This window comes from Impatiens glandulifera, chromosome 9 (assembly GCF_907164915.1).
Source record: "Impatiens glandulifera chromosome 9, dImpGla2.1, whole genome shotgun sequence".
Taxonomy (NCBI): Eukaryota; Viridiplantae; Streptophyta; class Magnoliopsida; order Ericales; family Balsaminaceae; genus Impatiens; species Impatiens glandulifera.
The window spans coordinates 10489144-10502479 of record NC_061870.1 but is presented as its reverse complement, the minus strand read 5'-3'; the positions used below and the strand labels follow the sequence as shown (position 1 = coordinate 10502479).

The following is a 13336-nucleotide window of genomic DNA, read 5'->3' as shown; positions in this document are numbered from 1 at the left end:
GAATCAAAAAATGAGGGTGAAAAAACCATCTCCAAGTTGCATAAAATTACCAGAATTTGAGAGTGCAAATTATTCACTTGGTATGAGCTCAAAGTTGTACCACTTAGATCATTCATGAAATTACTTAAATCCGTCAGTATTCCCATACGAATTTAGGTAATAGTCTCTTAAACGCAATAGTAATATAAACATAAGTCAATGAATATATATATATATATATATATATATATAATGAAAGATAAGAATAAATAAAGTAAGTGATGGAGTTTATAGATATAAAGTATAAATGTAGACATAATTACCTTGAAATGGTCATTAACTTGAAATGCAAAACTAATGTATTGATGTTCTTAATTTTGGTGACCAATGTATGAAGATCCTCTCAAAGGTGTTGATGAAAGATGAAGTTTTGGAAAAGAAAGTGATAGATGAATGATATAAAATGAAAAAGAAGATATGCAGTTCTCGTAATACACATCCTATTTCTTAGTGCAAATGCTAATGCAATATAATTTTCTAAATGAGTTATTGCAAAAATTAGTTTTCGCAATATATGTCATTCGATTTGCACTAGTTTCGCAATTCAAATCCTATTTGTTAGTACAAACACTAATGTAGTATAATTTTCTAATTGGGTTAGAGCAAAATATAGTGCACACTAATACATTAGATTTATACCCGAGAGTTGAAAAATAATTACAATATATATCGTTCTATCTGCACTAATTCTCGCAATACACATCTTATTGGTTAGTGCAAATGCTAATGTAATATAATTTTATAAATGGATTATTATAAAAGTTAGTGCACACTAATATAGAGGATTTGTACCCGAGAGTAGAAAAATAATTATAATATATGTCATTCGATCTACACTACTACACATTCTATTGGTTAGTGCAAACGCTAATGCAGTATAATTTTCAAAATGGATTTTTACAAAAATTAATGCACACTAATATATGAGGTTTGTACTTGAGAGTTGAAAAATAATTAAAATATATATCATTCTATCTGCACTAGTTCACGTAATATACATACTATTTATTAGTGCAAATATTAATGCAATTAAATTTTTTATTAGCCTAGAAACTACTTTTGCACTGATGACATGGAAAATTTTGAAAAATATTCTAAGTATAAATTTATAAAACTACTGCAAATGTTATAGTGAGAAGTTTATGAACGATTATCTTAAAAATAAAAATTTAATTTACTCTATTTTTAAATAATATTATTCTTTTTAATAATATTAAAATAATATTTTGAATTTTTATATTAAAAATAACTTAAGGAAGGAATTAAATTCTAATTAAGAGTTAATTATTGTGATAATTAAATCCCAATTACGAAAATTGTTAAAAAATTCTAAAAATAATCTGACGATAAAATATTGTATTTATTTTACCCAAACTAGACTAAAAAGAGGTTAAAAATATTTAATTGTGATTTAATCATGAATTATGTTTATTTTATGACATGAAACAATTAAATAAAATACCCCAAAATTCTCAAAAATATAAAAATAAATAAATTATGATCATAATTTTTATTAAGAATCCATAAATATTTTTTGTGAAATATTTGATGAAAAAATAAATTTAAAAAGAATTAAAAATTTATTTTAATAAATCTTTTAAATAAAAATAAAATTGGATAATCTTGTGTGGCTTGATTTTTGTTAAAACCTTGGAGCAGGATTCCGGACCATCAGATGAGTGTCAAGATCTCATCAAACAACTCACAACGCGCTAGACCCCCGCTATAATGGATCAAGCGTGTAACCGGCCACATCCGACCAACTAACGACATAGACTAACCCCGTTAGTCAACCGAGTTGACCGTTGATGGAACCCAACATTATGTCACTCGAAACGACGTTGTTTCCTTCTTCGTCTTCGCTAATCTCGCGACCTCGTCGGAATCGCGACTCGTCGGCGTGCGATCTTCCAGAAGCTCTAGATTCCTCCGCAGGCGATCAAATCCGTTAATTTTTTCGGCCACGTACTCCTATCATCGATGCCTATAAGATGCCCATATCCAAAAGCCTTATCCTGCGATGGATAGGGCGACCAACTGCTGAATAAAACTTAAGGGATAAGTTCGTTGGAGGGTAATTTCGACCTGGTTTTCTCCACCTCAACTGACATTTCCCTAGTATAAATACTTTTTCCCATGGTCTGTAGACCAAATCATCGAAGAATATCAAACAATCACACAACAGCATCCCCTGAAAGATTTGATGATTCTGGCCAAATCTGGTTTTTGTCAAAACCTCCTCCAGTGATCCCAACTTTGATCCAGGCTTTTGGATAGCCTCCAACACATCCAAGGAGTATTCTTCAATTGTTGGTATGAATCCAGAAGCCTTAAATTACAGTTTCTAATTGAAAATTTTGATATTTTCAAATTTTCTTGTTTGATCTGATTTAAGCTTTTATTATGTGATTTCTATGTTTATAATCATTATATATATATATATTATATTATGTATGAACTTTTTGTTGAAAAAGATCAAATCAAATCAACCTAAATCAAGAATTTCAATATTTTGAGTTTGAAACTAAAATTTTAAAATCTTTGTGTTCTTGGTTTTAATCTGAATTTTTGATCCAGTTAGTTTATATACATGTTTGTTAACATGTTAGAATGAATCATAAGAAACTGTAATCACGTTTTGATCATGTTTGATCAAACTGAAATTTTTAACAATTAAGTCTAAAACAGGTTTTTTAAAAATGTTGTGTTCTTGGTTTTAAACTTGATTTGTTGATCCAATTAGATGTTATTCATGCTTGTTAACATGTTAGGATGAATTCTAAGTAGTCGTTTCATCGATTTGATCATGTATGATTAAATTGTGTTTTTGAAAATTATTGGATTAAGATTGAATCTTCAAATACTATTTTAATGTTTGAATGATGTTATTGTTTTGGTTAAGTTCAACTATATTCATCATTTCAAAGTTAATGGAATAAAAATCAGACCTTGAAATGACATAATTTGAAAAATCCCAAAATATGACCTAGAAATGGTGTTTTGAAATTGATCTTTGTAAAGATTTTGAAATCGTGATTTATGTTAGGGCTTTTGTTCTTCATTATCATATGAACTAATTGTAGTTTACAGATAATGATTTCATGATCCCAATCAAAAGATAATAGCTTTTAAAAGTTTACCAAATCAAGAACACATCGATCATGCATCCGACGAGGATCTTAGTTGGTGCTCGAGGTGTCCGACCAAGGAACCTAGTTAGTGACCGAGGAGCCTGGACGAGAAAATTGACCTGGGATAGAGGATCCCAAGACCGAATTTTCTAACCCAAGACCGGTGTTCTTCATCTCCGACCGAGGACTATGACCGGTGTTCTTGAGGAAGAACTAAGCCCTACGACCAATGGTTTTAGCCTAGGACCATGGAGCCCGACTAAAATTTTTAACTTAGGACCGAGTCCTCCCCTTAGTCTAGGACTGATATTTCTAACCTAGGACCGAGAGCCTTTAACATAGAACCGTGGACTAGGACTAAGAACCTCTAGCCAAGGACCGATGATTATGACCGAGCCTCTAAGACCTATGATCGGTAAAACTAACCTTAACCCTAGACCTAAGACCAATAATTTCCTAACCCTAGGATCGAGCCCCTAGACCGGTAAACTTGACCTAGGACTGAGCCACCTAAGTCTACGACCAAGTCGCCTGAATTTAGGACCGAACTCTTTGATCCCTTGACTCATGCGAATGAGCCTTAGTCCGGACCACTTTGGTCTTGACCGAGCCTAGATCGGTCAAACCGAACCCAGACCATAGGACTCTAGTCCTAAGACCTGATTGGTTCCACTTTTCAAAATCCAAAATTATTTTTGTAATTTTGGAACTCGAACCCATTTTCAAATAATCCCGAGAGGTTAGAAAATGATAATTTTTTATATTTTGGGATATTTCATTAACCAATATTTTTGATGAGGTCTCGTTTTGGATTTATTTTTAAATTCTAATATTCTCCTCTGATATTTTCAGGTTTTGTTAAATTTAAATACCAACGCAAAAGGTACACATCCCCTTTAAATAATTTTGTACAATTATTTAAAACTCATCCTTACTTAGGACCCATGGACTATTGATTAAAAGTAAAAAATGTTATAATTGGATTTATAAAAGCTATACTTTGTTTATTTTAGAAGAATTTTTGAAAACCGTCCTTAGGCGGGTATGGAGGACGTAGAGCGAAAGCCCTTTCCCAAGCATAAACTGACAACGAACCACCCTTTTTCAGGAACTTTGGTCTAAATACGTTTATACACGTATCATTTTATTGATTTTCATAAAATCTCTTGGCGGCTCTAATTTTTAAATAAATAATCTTTTAAATTAGTTCTGTTTAATTAATTCAAACCGGGTTTAGGTTAAATTGTTATTTAGCCTCTCAGATTATTTAAAATTTGAACAAAATATTAATTATTTTTACATAATAAATTTCTTATCACTTTGTATGTGTAACCCCCGGGAATCCCGCAGCAGCGCGTGTTGGTCGACACGTGGCATGTAGGCTCAAAGTGGCTCGAGGTTCGATGGTTTCAACATTGGTTTACGTGTTAAATATCTTTTTAAAATAAAACATTATTTTTAAAAGATTTTGATAATACCTATCAACTTTAAAATTAATTATGTAAAAATAATTAATTTATTCAAATTTTAATAATTCGGGGATTTGCTGTAATCCAATGACGATTTAATTTTTTTTTATAAAATTTGATTTAAACTAATTAAACATAATTAATTTAAGAAAAGATTGTTTATTTGAAAACAGAGTCGCCAATTGATTTTAAAAAAATTAATAAAAAGGTGTACGTGTACAAACATACTTTGTACTAGAGTTTTGTTGGGTTCGAAGTTTGGTGATACTTGGGAAAAGACTTTCGCGCTATGTCTTTCGTACTCGTTTTAAAATGATCTCTACTTATAAAGTTGAATTTTTAAAATCGGTTGTATAACGTTTGAGTTTTTAACCAATTATTCTTTCGGTCCTAGTCATGCTTTTAGGTTTAGCGTTATTTAAAATATTGAAACAATAATTTTTAAATGCTGGTACCTGTTGCAGATGATAACTAGGGTGGAAACACCTGAAGAATATCAGTCATTTTTAAAGATATTAAGATTTAATAATAAACATTAAAATGAGCTTTTATTGAAATATTTTTGTAGAAATATCTCAAAAATATTTAAAATATATTTCTTAATTTTTTGGGATTTTAGAAAATAATTTGGATTCCCAAAATTTCAAAAATATTTTTGAATTTTTATAAGTGGAACCAAACAGGCATTAGGACCGAAGTCCTAAGGTCGGGGTTCGTTTTTGTTGGTCGGGGTCCGGAGACCCTCAGTTTTGGCTCGAGAGTTCTCGGTCTAAATACCGGAGTTCCTCGATCGAGGTGCTTAGGACTCTCGGTCCTTGACTGATCTAATCGGTTGATAGAAAATAATTGTTAGAACTTATGAAAGGTTAATGAATAGATAAATTAAGTTTAAATAAATATATTAAACCGCTAAGTCATATCAAGTATATTAATTGGTTTAAATATAACAAGAAGCTGTTGTAGCGTAGTGGTAAACGCCTTTGCCTGTCAAACAGGTGACCAGGGATCAAATCCCACTGGCTGCAAATAATATTTAAAGTTTTGCTGTTTCAGGGAAATTGAGAAAAATCCATTCGGTTGGAAGTATATATATCGTTCGGTTGTTTGACTTCGGTTTGTAGTAAAAGCAACCGGTTCTTCCAAGAAGCTCAGTCAGCCGGTTGGTCAACCGGAGTTCAGTCAAGGAGTCCGGAACCGGTCAGTAAAGTTCAGTCAAACCGGATTGGTCAATCGACAATTAACTGCAGCCGCTCAGCCGGTTGGTCAACCGGAGTTCAGTCAAGGAGTCCGGAACCGGTCAGTAAAGTTCAGTCAAACCGGATTGGTCAACCGACAATTAACTGCAGCCGCTCAGTCATAAATGTTCCGGTTGATTAACTGCAGCCGCTCAGTCATAAATGTTTCGGTTGATTAACTGCAGCCGCTCAAATGTTCCAGTTGATTAACTGCAGCCGCTCAGTCATAAATGTTCTGGTTGATTAACTGCAGCCGCTCAGTCATAAATGTTCCGGTTGATTAACTGCAGCCGCTCAGTCATAAATGTTCCGGTTGATTAAATGCTGCCAAGCTCCGGTTATTAAATGAGTAATCCAAATCCAGAAGCAATCTCCAGGCAGCAGGTAGCTGTCAGGCATGCTTGTCCAAATCCAGAAGCAATCTCCAGGCAGCAGGTAGCTGTCAGGCATGCTTGTCCAAATCCAGAAGCAATCTTCAGGCAGCAGGTAGCTGTCAGGCGGCCGACTAAGAGCTGCCATGTGTCCAACATGCAAACCGGCTAAAGCGCATGTCTGCGCAATCTCCAGGCAGCAGGTAGCTGTCAGGCATGCTTGTCCAAATCCAGAAGCAATCTCCAGGCAGCAGGTAGCTGTCAGGCATGCTTGTCCAAATCCAGAAGCAATCTTCAGGCAGCAGGTAGCTGTCAGGCGGCCGACTAAGAGCTGCCATGTGTCCAACATGCAAACCGGCTAAAGCGCATGTCTGCCATGTGTCCAAATTGATCTGTCCAAGAGGGAAGGCGTGCAAGTCTCTTGATCATTACCAGGAGAGAGAAAATATGACCGTTGTGTCCTCTCAGCTATAAAAGGAAGACGAGACGTCTTCATTTAATGCAGTGATCACGCAAAAAATATCAATCACATCTTTTTAAGAAAATCATTAAGTTAGAGAGATAAAGTCATATATTCCAAAAACCGGTTTGCCTAAAACCGGAAGCTTTTTTGTGTGTTGTTGTGTTGAGTTGTTGTATTACATCAAAGAGTGAGTTTGGTGTAACCGGCGAGTAGCGAAGTTGGGCTCGACCGGAAGTGTTGTTGTAACTCTAAAGAGTTAGTGGAGATCCTTCTCATAATTTGAGAAGAAGGGGTGACGTAGGAGGGTTTGCTCCGAACATCCATAAAAAATCTTGTCTCGTGTTATTTTCTTTATTTCCAGCTTACTCACTCTAAAAACCGAACTATTACCAACCTAAACATAATCCTTAACCAAACCGGTCCATCTATCTTCTCTAGCCGATCACTTACAAATATCATCCAAAGTCTTGTGTGTTGCTTCAAGCCGAAACAAACTACTTCCGCACTTGAACTCGGTTCAAGAAGTTTGTAACGGTTTGTGTAGTGTTAAGAACGGTTATAGTCTCTAACCGGACTATCACCAAAGTGTGTGTGTTGTAAGCGGCCACCCTTACCGAAAACCGGAAAACACCCCGGTCCTCCAAGGGCGTCCCCGATCCTAACATCGGTTTAAGTGAAAAACATATCGGTCCTAGATTAGCCTGGGACTAGGTTTCTTGGTCGAGGTGTATAAACCTCTCGGTCCAAGGCTGGTTCTGGGCTAAGTTCCTGGGTTAGAGGCTCAGGAGCTCTTGGTCCCAAGCTTGGGATGCTCGGTCCCAAGGTTAAGCCTCTCGGCCTTAGGTCTTAGGAGTATTGGTCCCGGACTCAGTACTCTCGGTCTTAAGGTTAGACCTCTCAGTCCCTGGTCTCGGGAGTCTCGGTCCTATACTTAGACCTCTCGGTCCTAGTTGAGAATCCTTGGTCGGATCTCTCGGTCCTAGCTCAAAAACATTAGTCCTAGGTCTCGGTCCTAATACAAGAACATCGGTCATAGGTCTCGGTCCTAACTCAAGAACATCGATCTTAGGTCTTGGTCCTAGCTCAATTTTCTTGGTCCAGACCAAGTATCCTTGGTTGGATCTCTCGGTCCTAGGCTCACAAGCCTCGGTCCTCAAGAACACAAGTGCAAGTTTCTTAATTATTTTTTTAATTCTGATTCTTTAATATAAGAGCTTGGTAGCTTCATTAAACTCTAAAAATGATCTGAGATTGATTAAACATTATTCATCTGAATATATATAGGTAGATAAGAAATTGACCGAAAATTTGAAAATATATTTTTTTATTTTTCTGGCAATAAAATAAATTGTGTCATTCATTTTCTTTCAGATTTGAATCCCCTATAATTTAATCCACTTCTCCTAAACCCTAAACCTAACTAACTGTCCGTTTTCACTGAAAATTTATTAATTGTGTTCTTTGCTCTCTAGTATTGCGCTGCAAAATGTTGTTTCCACTCCTCCGAACTCATCGCCGGAAATTACATCAGTTATGTTTTCGACAGTCGTATGATATTTCATTCTCTACTGATGCGTGTTCATCTTCATCTATTTCAATCCTTCGTAGCAAATACTCATTCACGTCTCCCCCTTCTCTCCATCAGAACCCTAATCCCACTTCCCCTGCTGAACCAATTAACCAAAAGAAGAAGAAACCGCCTTATCGCCCTCCATCGTCCCTTGATCGTGATGGAAAGGCGCCTTGGCATTCCAATCTTCCGTTTGATTTTCAGTTCAGTTATACAGAAAGCAAATCGGAGGTGAGACCAATTGGATTGCGGGAACCTAAATATTCTCCGTTTGGACCCAACCGGTTAGATAGGACTTGGACTGGTGTCTGTGCGCCGGCAGTGGACCCGAAAGTAGAGTCTGTAGAAGACGGAAAGGATGATCCGAATTTGGAGGAGAAGAGGAAGTTGATGAGAGAAAAAATTCAAGGCGAGCCATTGTCTGAAGCTGAGAGGAGGGTGCTGGTAGAACATTATCAGAGGCAGAAAACAAAACGACAGGTCAATCTGGGTATGACCCTTTTGCTTATCGAATTGAATTAGTTAAAAGAAAAAAAAAACTAGTTCCCATCTCAAGCTGAATTCAGAAGATGATTCAAAATTTCTGAATTTGGATTAATAAAATGTGTTATCTTTATTTCACTCCTTATCTTATCTCTGTGTTTCACTTCGGATTGTTCATTTGTTCTCAGGAAGGGATGGTTTGACACATAATATGTTGAATGATATTCATAATAACTGGAAGAACGGTGAGGCTGTCCGGATTAAATGTATGGGCGTTCCCACAGTTGACATGAAGAATATTTGCCATCAGCTCGAGGTATTTGAGGCCTTCCTTGTATATGCGTAAGAATAATTCACAATAAGAAGCTTTTCATCTTAGAATAGAGAATTTGGCCTGTTTTGAATAGGGTTTTGTTAACTTGATCAAAATAAAATAAAATCTACATTTGGCATAAACCTTTAACTGAAAACGATCAAACAACAAACACATTCATTTTCTTTTCACATTTTCCAATGTGATCATGATTTTGAAAAATACTTAGTTTCCAAACAGGCTTTTCATGTTCAATCGAATTTGTTAACAAATTCTTGTAGGATTATAGAGGTGATCTCTTTTATATATCAGGATAAAACAAATGGAAAAATAATCCATAGGCAGTGTGGTCTTCTCATCTTGTATAGAGGTAGGAATTATATTCCAAAACAGAGGCCCGTGATCCCACTAATGCTCTGGAAACCTCATGCGCCTGTATATCCAAGGCTAATCAAGACTACTATTGAGGGTTTAAGCATAGCGGAAACTGATGAAATGAGGAAAAAAGGTCTTTCCGTTCCTGCAATAATAAAATTGGGTGAGTAAATTGTCTTTTTACTCCTTATTGGATTTGAAAGATTAATTACTATGCTTTTCTTACTCGCACTTTATGACTGCAGCTAAGAATGGTTACTATGGTAGTTTAGTACCAATGGTTCGTGATGCTTTTCTTGTCAGTGATCTAGTTCGGATAGATTGTAAAGGCCTTGAGAGGAAAGACTACAAGAAAATAGGATCCAAGCTAAGGGTAAGTTCACTTGTATGTTTTTGTTAATCCATTCTTATCCTATTTATTATTGTGTAGCAGTTCCTTCCTAAGCTTGACTTTGACATTTATTCTGATTGTGCTCTTTTGATATTTTGTTTGCCAAGTTATAATGACACAACTTCTTATATTAAAATAAAATGTAGAACAAGTGAACAACTAACTACTGTTTTGTAAATGGATCTGTATATAGATACAAAATCAAATTATTATTTTTTTGAAAAAAAATGATTTCTTTTCATTGATCTTATGTGGAAAAAATCAAACCATTACAGTTTGTCAGTACATCAGAAATATCATACATGAAAAGAGGGAAAGTATTAACACAATGCTTTAAATTGAAGCTCTTAGCAGATGATTCACTTGCATGATTGGGCCTAGCTCCCTTTTGCCTATCGTAGTTCAAGCTGCTATAGAGTTTGTGTATATTTTTTTAGAGCTTGGATTTAACTGTTTTTATTTCTATGCGCTCAAGATAGTTTTCTCAATAATGTTCTCTTGAGAACTGATATCATCCTCATACATCATTTTCCTCCCTAAATCAAATTGAAAGATCTCATCGTAACAAATTTTCCTTCAAAATATTTTGAAAAACTCTTTCCAACTATGTAGATTCAGAAACATAAACACTTGAACAAATAAGGCATTGGGTAGATTGATTCAAATGTGATCACGTAAACATTTCAGGCATGCATGCAGTCTGACCATGGTTTTCAATTAAATCCTATTTGTTATTGATGACTCTCAAAACTGGTGTTTGTAAATGGCTCCAAAAAGCATCCAACTGTTTTATATCATGCATAATAAATGTCACTGACATGTATACAAGTTCTTCAAGTAAAATAGGCTCAATTCTGTTTTAGGGTCTTGGATTGCAAATTAAGCATGTTTCAAATTTATTCATACAGGATTTGGTGCCTTGTATACTGGTAACATTTGATAAAGAGCAAATTGTTGTATGGAGAGGAAAGGAATCTAAGCCCAACGAATTTGATTGCTTCTTGATGGAAAATGAAAAATCAAATGATGAAGCAATGCTTGGTTAGCTGCTGAGATCTTATGTTGGCTACAGTATACACAAGAGTGATTTCCAGTCTAGGGAAAAAGTTAAGATATGCTAAAACTTTATAGTTGTTTTGGTATATACAGATATTACCTTGTTCAATTGCTTTCTTTAATTTAGTGTTTCTGGTCACATTATGACTGTTTTATTCTCTAGGATAACATGAAATGTGAATTAAGTATTATCCTCTGATGTTTTAGTTGAAATACTTTTTCTGGGGGAAATAGTTAGAAAGAAGATTAGTAAGTAGACCTAATTTTTAGAGAGCCTTTTGAGTTACTTAAACTTATAATGTAGTTATGCAGTTGGTGATAGACTTCTAAACCCTAAATCTTTTTTTATTTTTATTGAAATAACAAAAGAACAATTGTTTAAGACACATGAATTGAAACGAACTAAGCATTTTTTCTTCAACCTTTATTCATCATATCAATTAGCCAATCATCATTTTTGTAATATCAATCCTATTTATTGATTAGTAGCTCATTCTTGGATGTGTTGATTATTTGTTCCAGATTCCACTTTTTGTAATAACACATTCTTGAATCTCTTTCAGGTATCTCTTCATCGCTTCTAGTTTTTGGACCCCATTGTTTACATAGTAACTCATTCACAAAGTTAGTTCAGAGGAAATAATTACAGATTTGATTGGACAATGTCATTCAGGTTGAAGCTTAGGGTGTATAATTTTAAATGGTTTAGCTTGAATATAGAGTTTTTTACTAGTTAAGTCACTGAAAAATGTATTGAGTCAATTGGAAAAATACTTGAATAATTTTTAGCGCTTAAAATTGTTTTGTAGATACTTATTAGATTAAGTCTATAAGGATTCTCGTGTGCATATAAAAATATAAATAAAATAAATTTAATAAAAAAATATAATAATTTTAAAATATGTATTTAATGTTTAAAATTTTAAATAAATTCTTAAAAATATATTAATATAAAAAATAAAATATTCTTATTTCATATTTTATTTACTTTGCTAAATTAACTCATTTTTTCAAATATTTCATAACATATTATTTCTTAATAGATCTCTATTTTATGACCTTACTTTTTTTCTTTGGTGAAATTAAAAATCTCAAAGACTCTTCAATCCTGAGTCCCTCTATCTCTTCAATATTTCATAAAAATATAACTAATATTGAGTTTTTTACTAGTTAAGTCACTGAAAAATGTATTAATTTGTTAAAATGAAGAGTCAATTGGAAAAATACTTTTTAGCTCTTAAAATTGTTTTGTAGATACTCTTATTAAGATTATTTCTATAAGGATTCTTGTATACATATAAAAATATAAACAAAATAAATTTAATAAATAAAATATAATAATTTTATAATATGTATTAAATGTTTAAAATTCTAAATAAATTCTTAATAATATATTAGAATAAAAAATAAAATATTCTTATTTCACATTTTATTTACTTTGCTAAATTAACTCATCTTTTCAAATATTTAATAACATATTATTTTTCAATGGACCTTTCATTTTATGATTTTACACTTCTTTTTTGGTCAAATTAAAAATCTCAAACATTACTAAACTTTTTTACCCTTACTTTAACTCTTCAATCCTCAATCGACCTCTCATCTCTTGACCTTAAAACAATTCGATTGATAAACCATCTAATTCCACATTTATTTACCAATTCAAATTGGACTTCTTATCTCGTGGCCTTAACATTCACTTCTGTCAAAAAATTAATCTTCTCGCATATTTTAACCACCAATATCAATTTCTTTCCCAATCGAAATCTCATATTTTTACCTTACTTTCAATTCGATTAATCAAAAATCATCTCATTTCACATTTATTCACTAATCACATAATCGACCTCTCATCTCTTGAAGACCTTACTTTCATTTCATCAAACAACTCATTTTCACATATTTTATAATATACAATCCGACATTTTTATCCTCACTTCGGCTAACCATACATTTCATTTCACATTTATTCACCCAAATCGACTTTTCATCTTGTTACATTACTTTCACTTTGACTAATTAACCATCTCATTCCACATTTATTCACCAATTCACAATCGATCTCTCATCTCACGACCTTATTTTCATTTCGTCAAACAACCCATCTTCTAACATATTTTATAATATACAACTCAACCTTCTTTATCCTCAATTCAGCTAACTATCCATCTCAACCTTCTTTATCTTCAATTCAACTAACTATCCATCTCATTACACATTTATTCGCCATAATAATTGACCTTTCATATGTGACATTACCACTTTCATTTTGGTCTAATCAACCATCTCCAACTTTACCAATATGTTTTACTCTCACTTTGGTCACCAATCCCTAACCGACCTCTTATTTTTTGACTCATTTCCTCGCATATTTTATAATATACAACCGAACTTTTTAATCCTCACTTCGGTTAACTAACTATCTCATTCCATATTAGGT

General features: G+C 33.6%; 1 protein-coding gene across 2 annotated transcripts; it reads left to right on the top strand.

The window, feature by feature from the left end:
* Positions 1-8127: 8127 nt before the first annotated feature.
* On the top strand, positions 8128-11600 carry LOC124914379 (CRS2-associated factor 1, mitochondrial). 2 transcript variants are annotated; one of them, XR_007096812.1, is made up of 6 exons: positions 8128-8768; positions 8950-9077; positions 9387-9612; positions 9695-9822; positions 10749-10947; positions 11460-11600. XR_007096812.1 is itself a non-coding variant. In XM_047454917.1 (5 exons), exons 1-5 carry the CDS (start codon positions 8195-8197, stop codon positions 10884-10886), a joined length of 1194 nt encoding a protein of 397 aa, XP_047310873.1. In that variant the 5' UTR covers positions 8128-8194; the 3' UTR covers positions 10887-11111. The 2 variants fall into 2 exon arrangements, 1 of the variants encoding a protein (XP_047310873.1); XM_047454917.1 differs by lacking the exon at positions 11460-11600 and having other exon boundaries at positions 10749-11111.
* Positions 11601-13336: the final 1736 nt, after the last annotated feature.

Bases quoted from the DNA above. Each gene is read 5' to 3' on its own strand.
- LOC124914379 (XM_047454917.1), top strand. From the start codon at position 8,195: ATGTTGTTTCCACTCCTCCGAACTCATCGCCGGAAATTACATCAGTTA. The intron at 9,613-9,694 runs GTGAGTAAATTG...TTATGACTGCAG, and splicing joins TCCTGCAATAATAAAATTGG to CTAAGAATGGTTACTATGGT. The intron at 9,823-10,748 runs GTAAGTTCACTT...TTATTCATACAG, and splicing joins AAATAGGATCCAAGCTAAGG to GATTTGGTGCCTTGTATACT.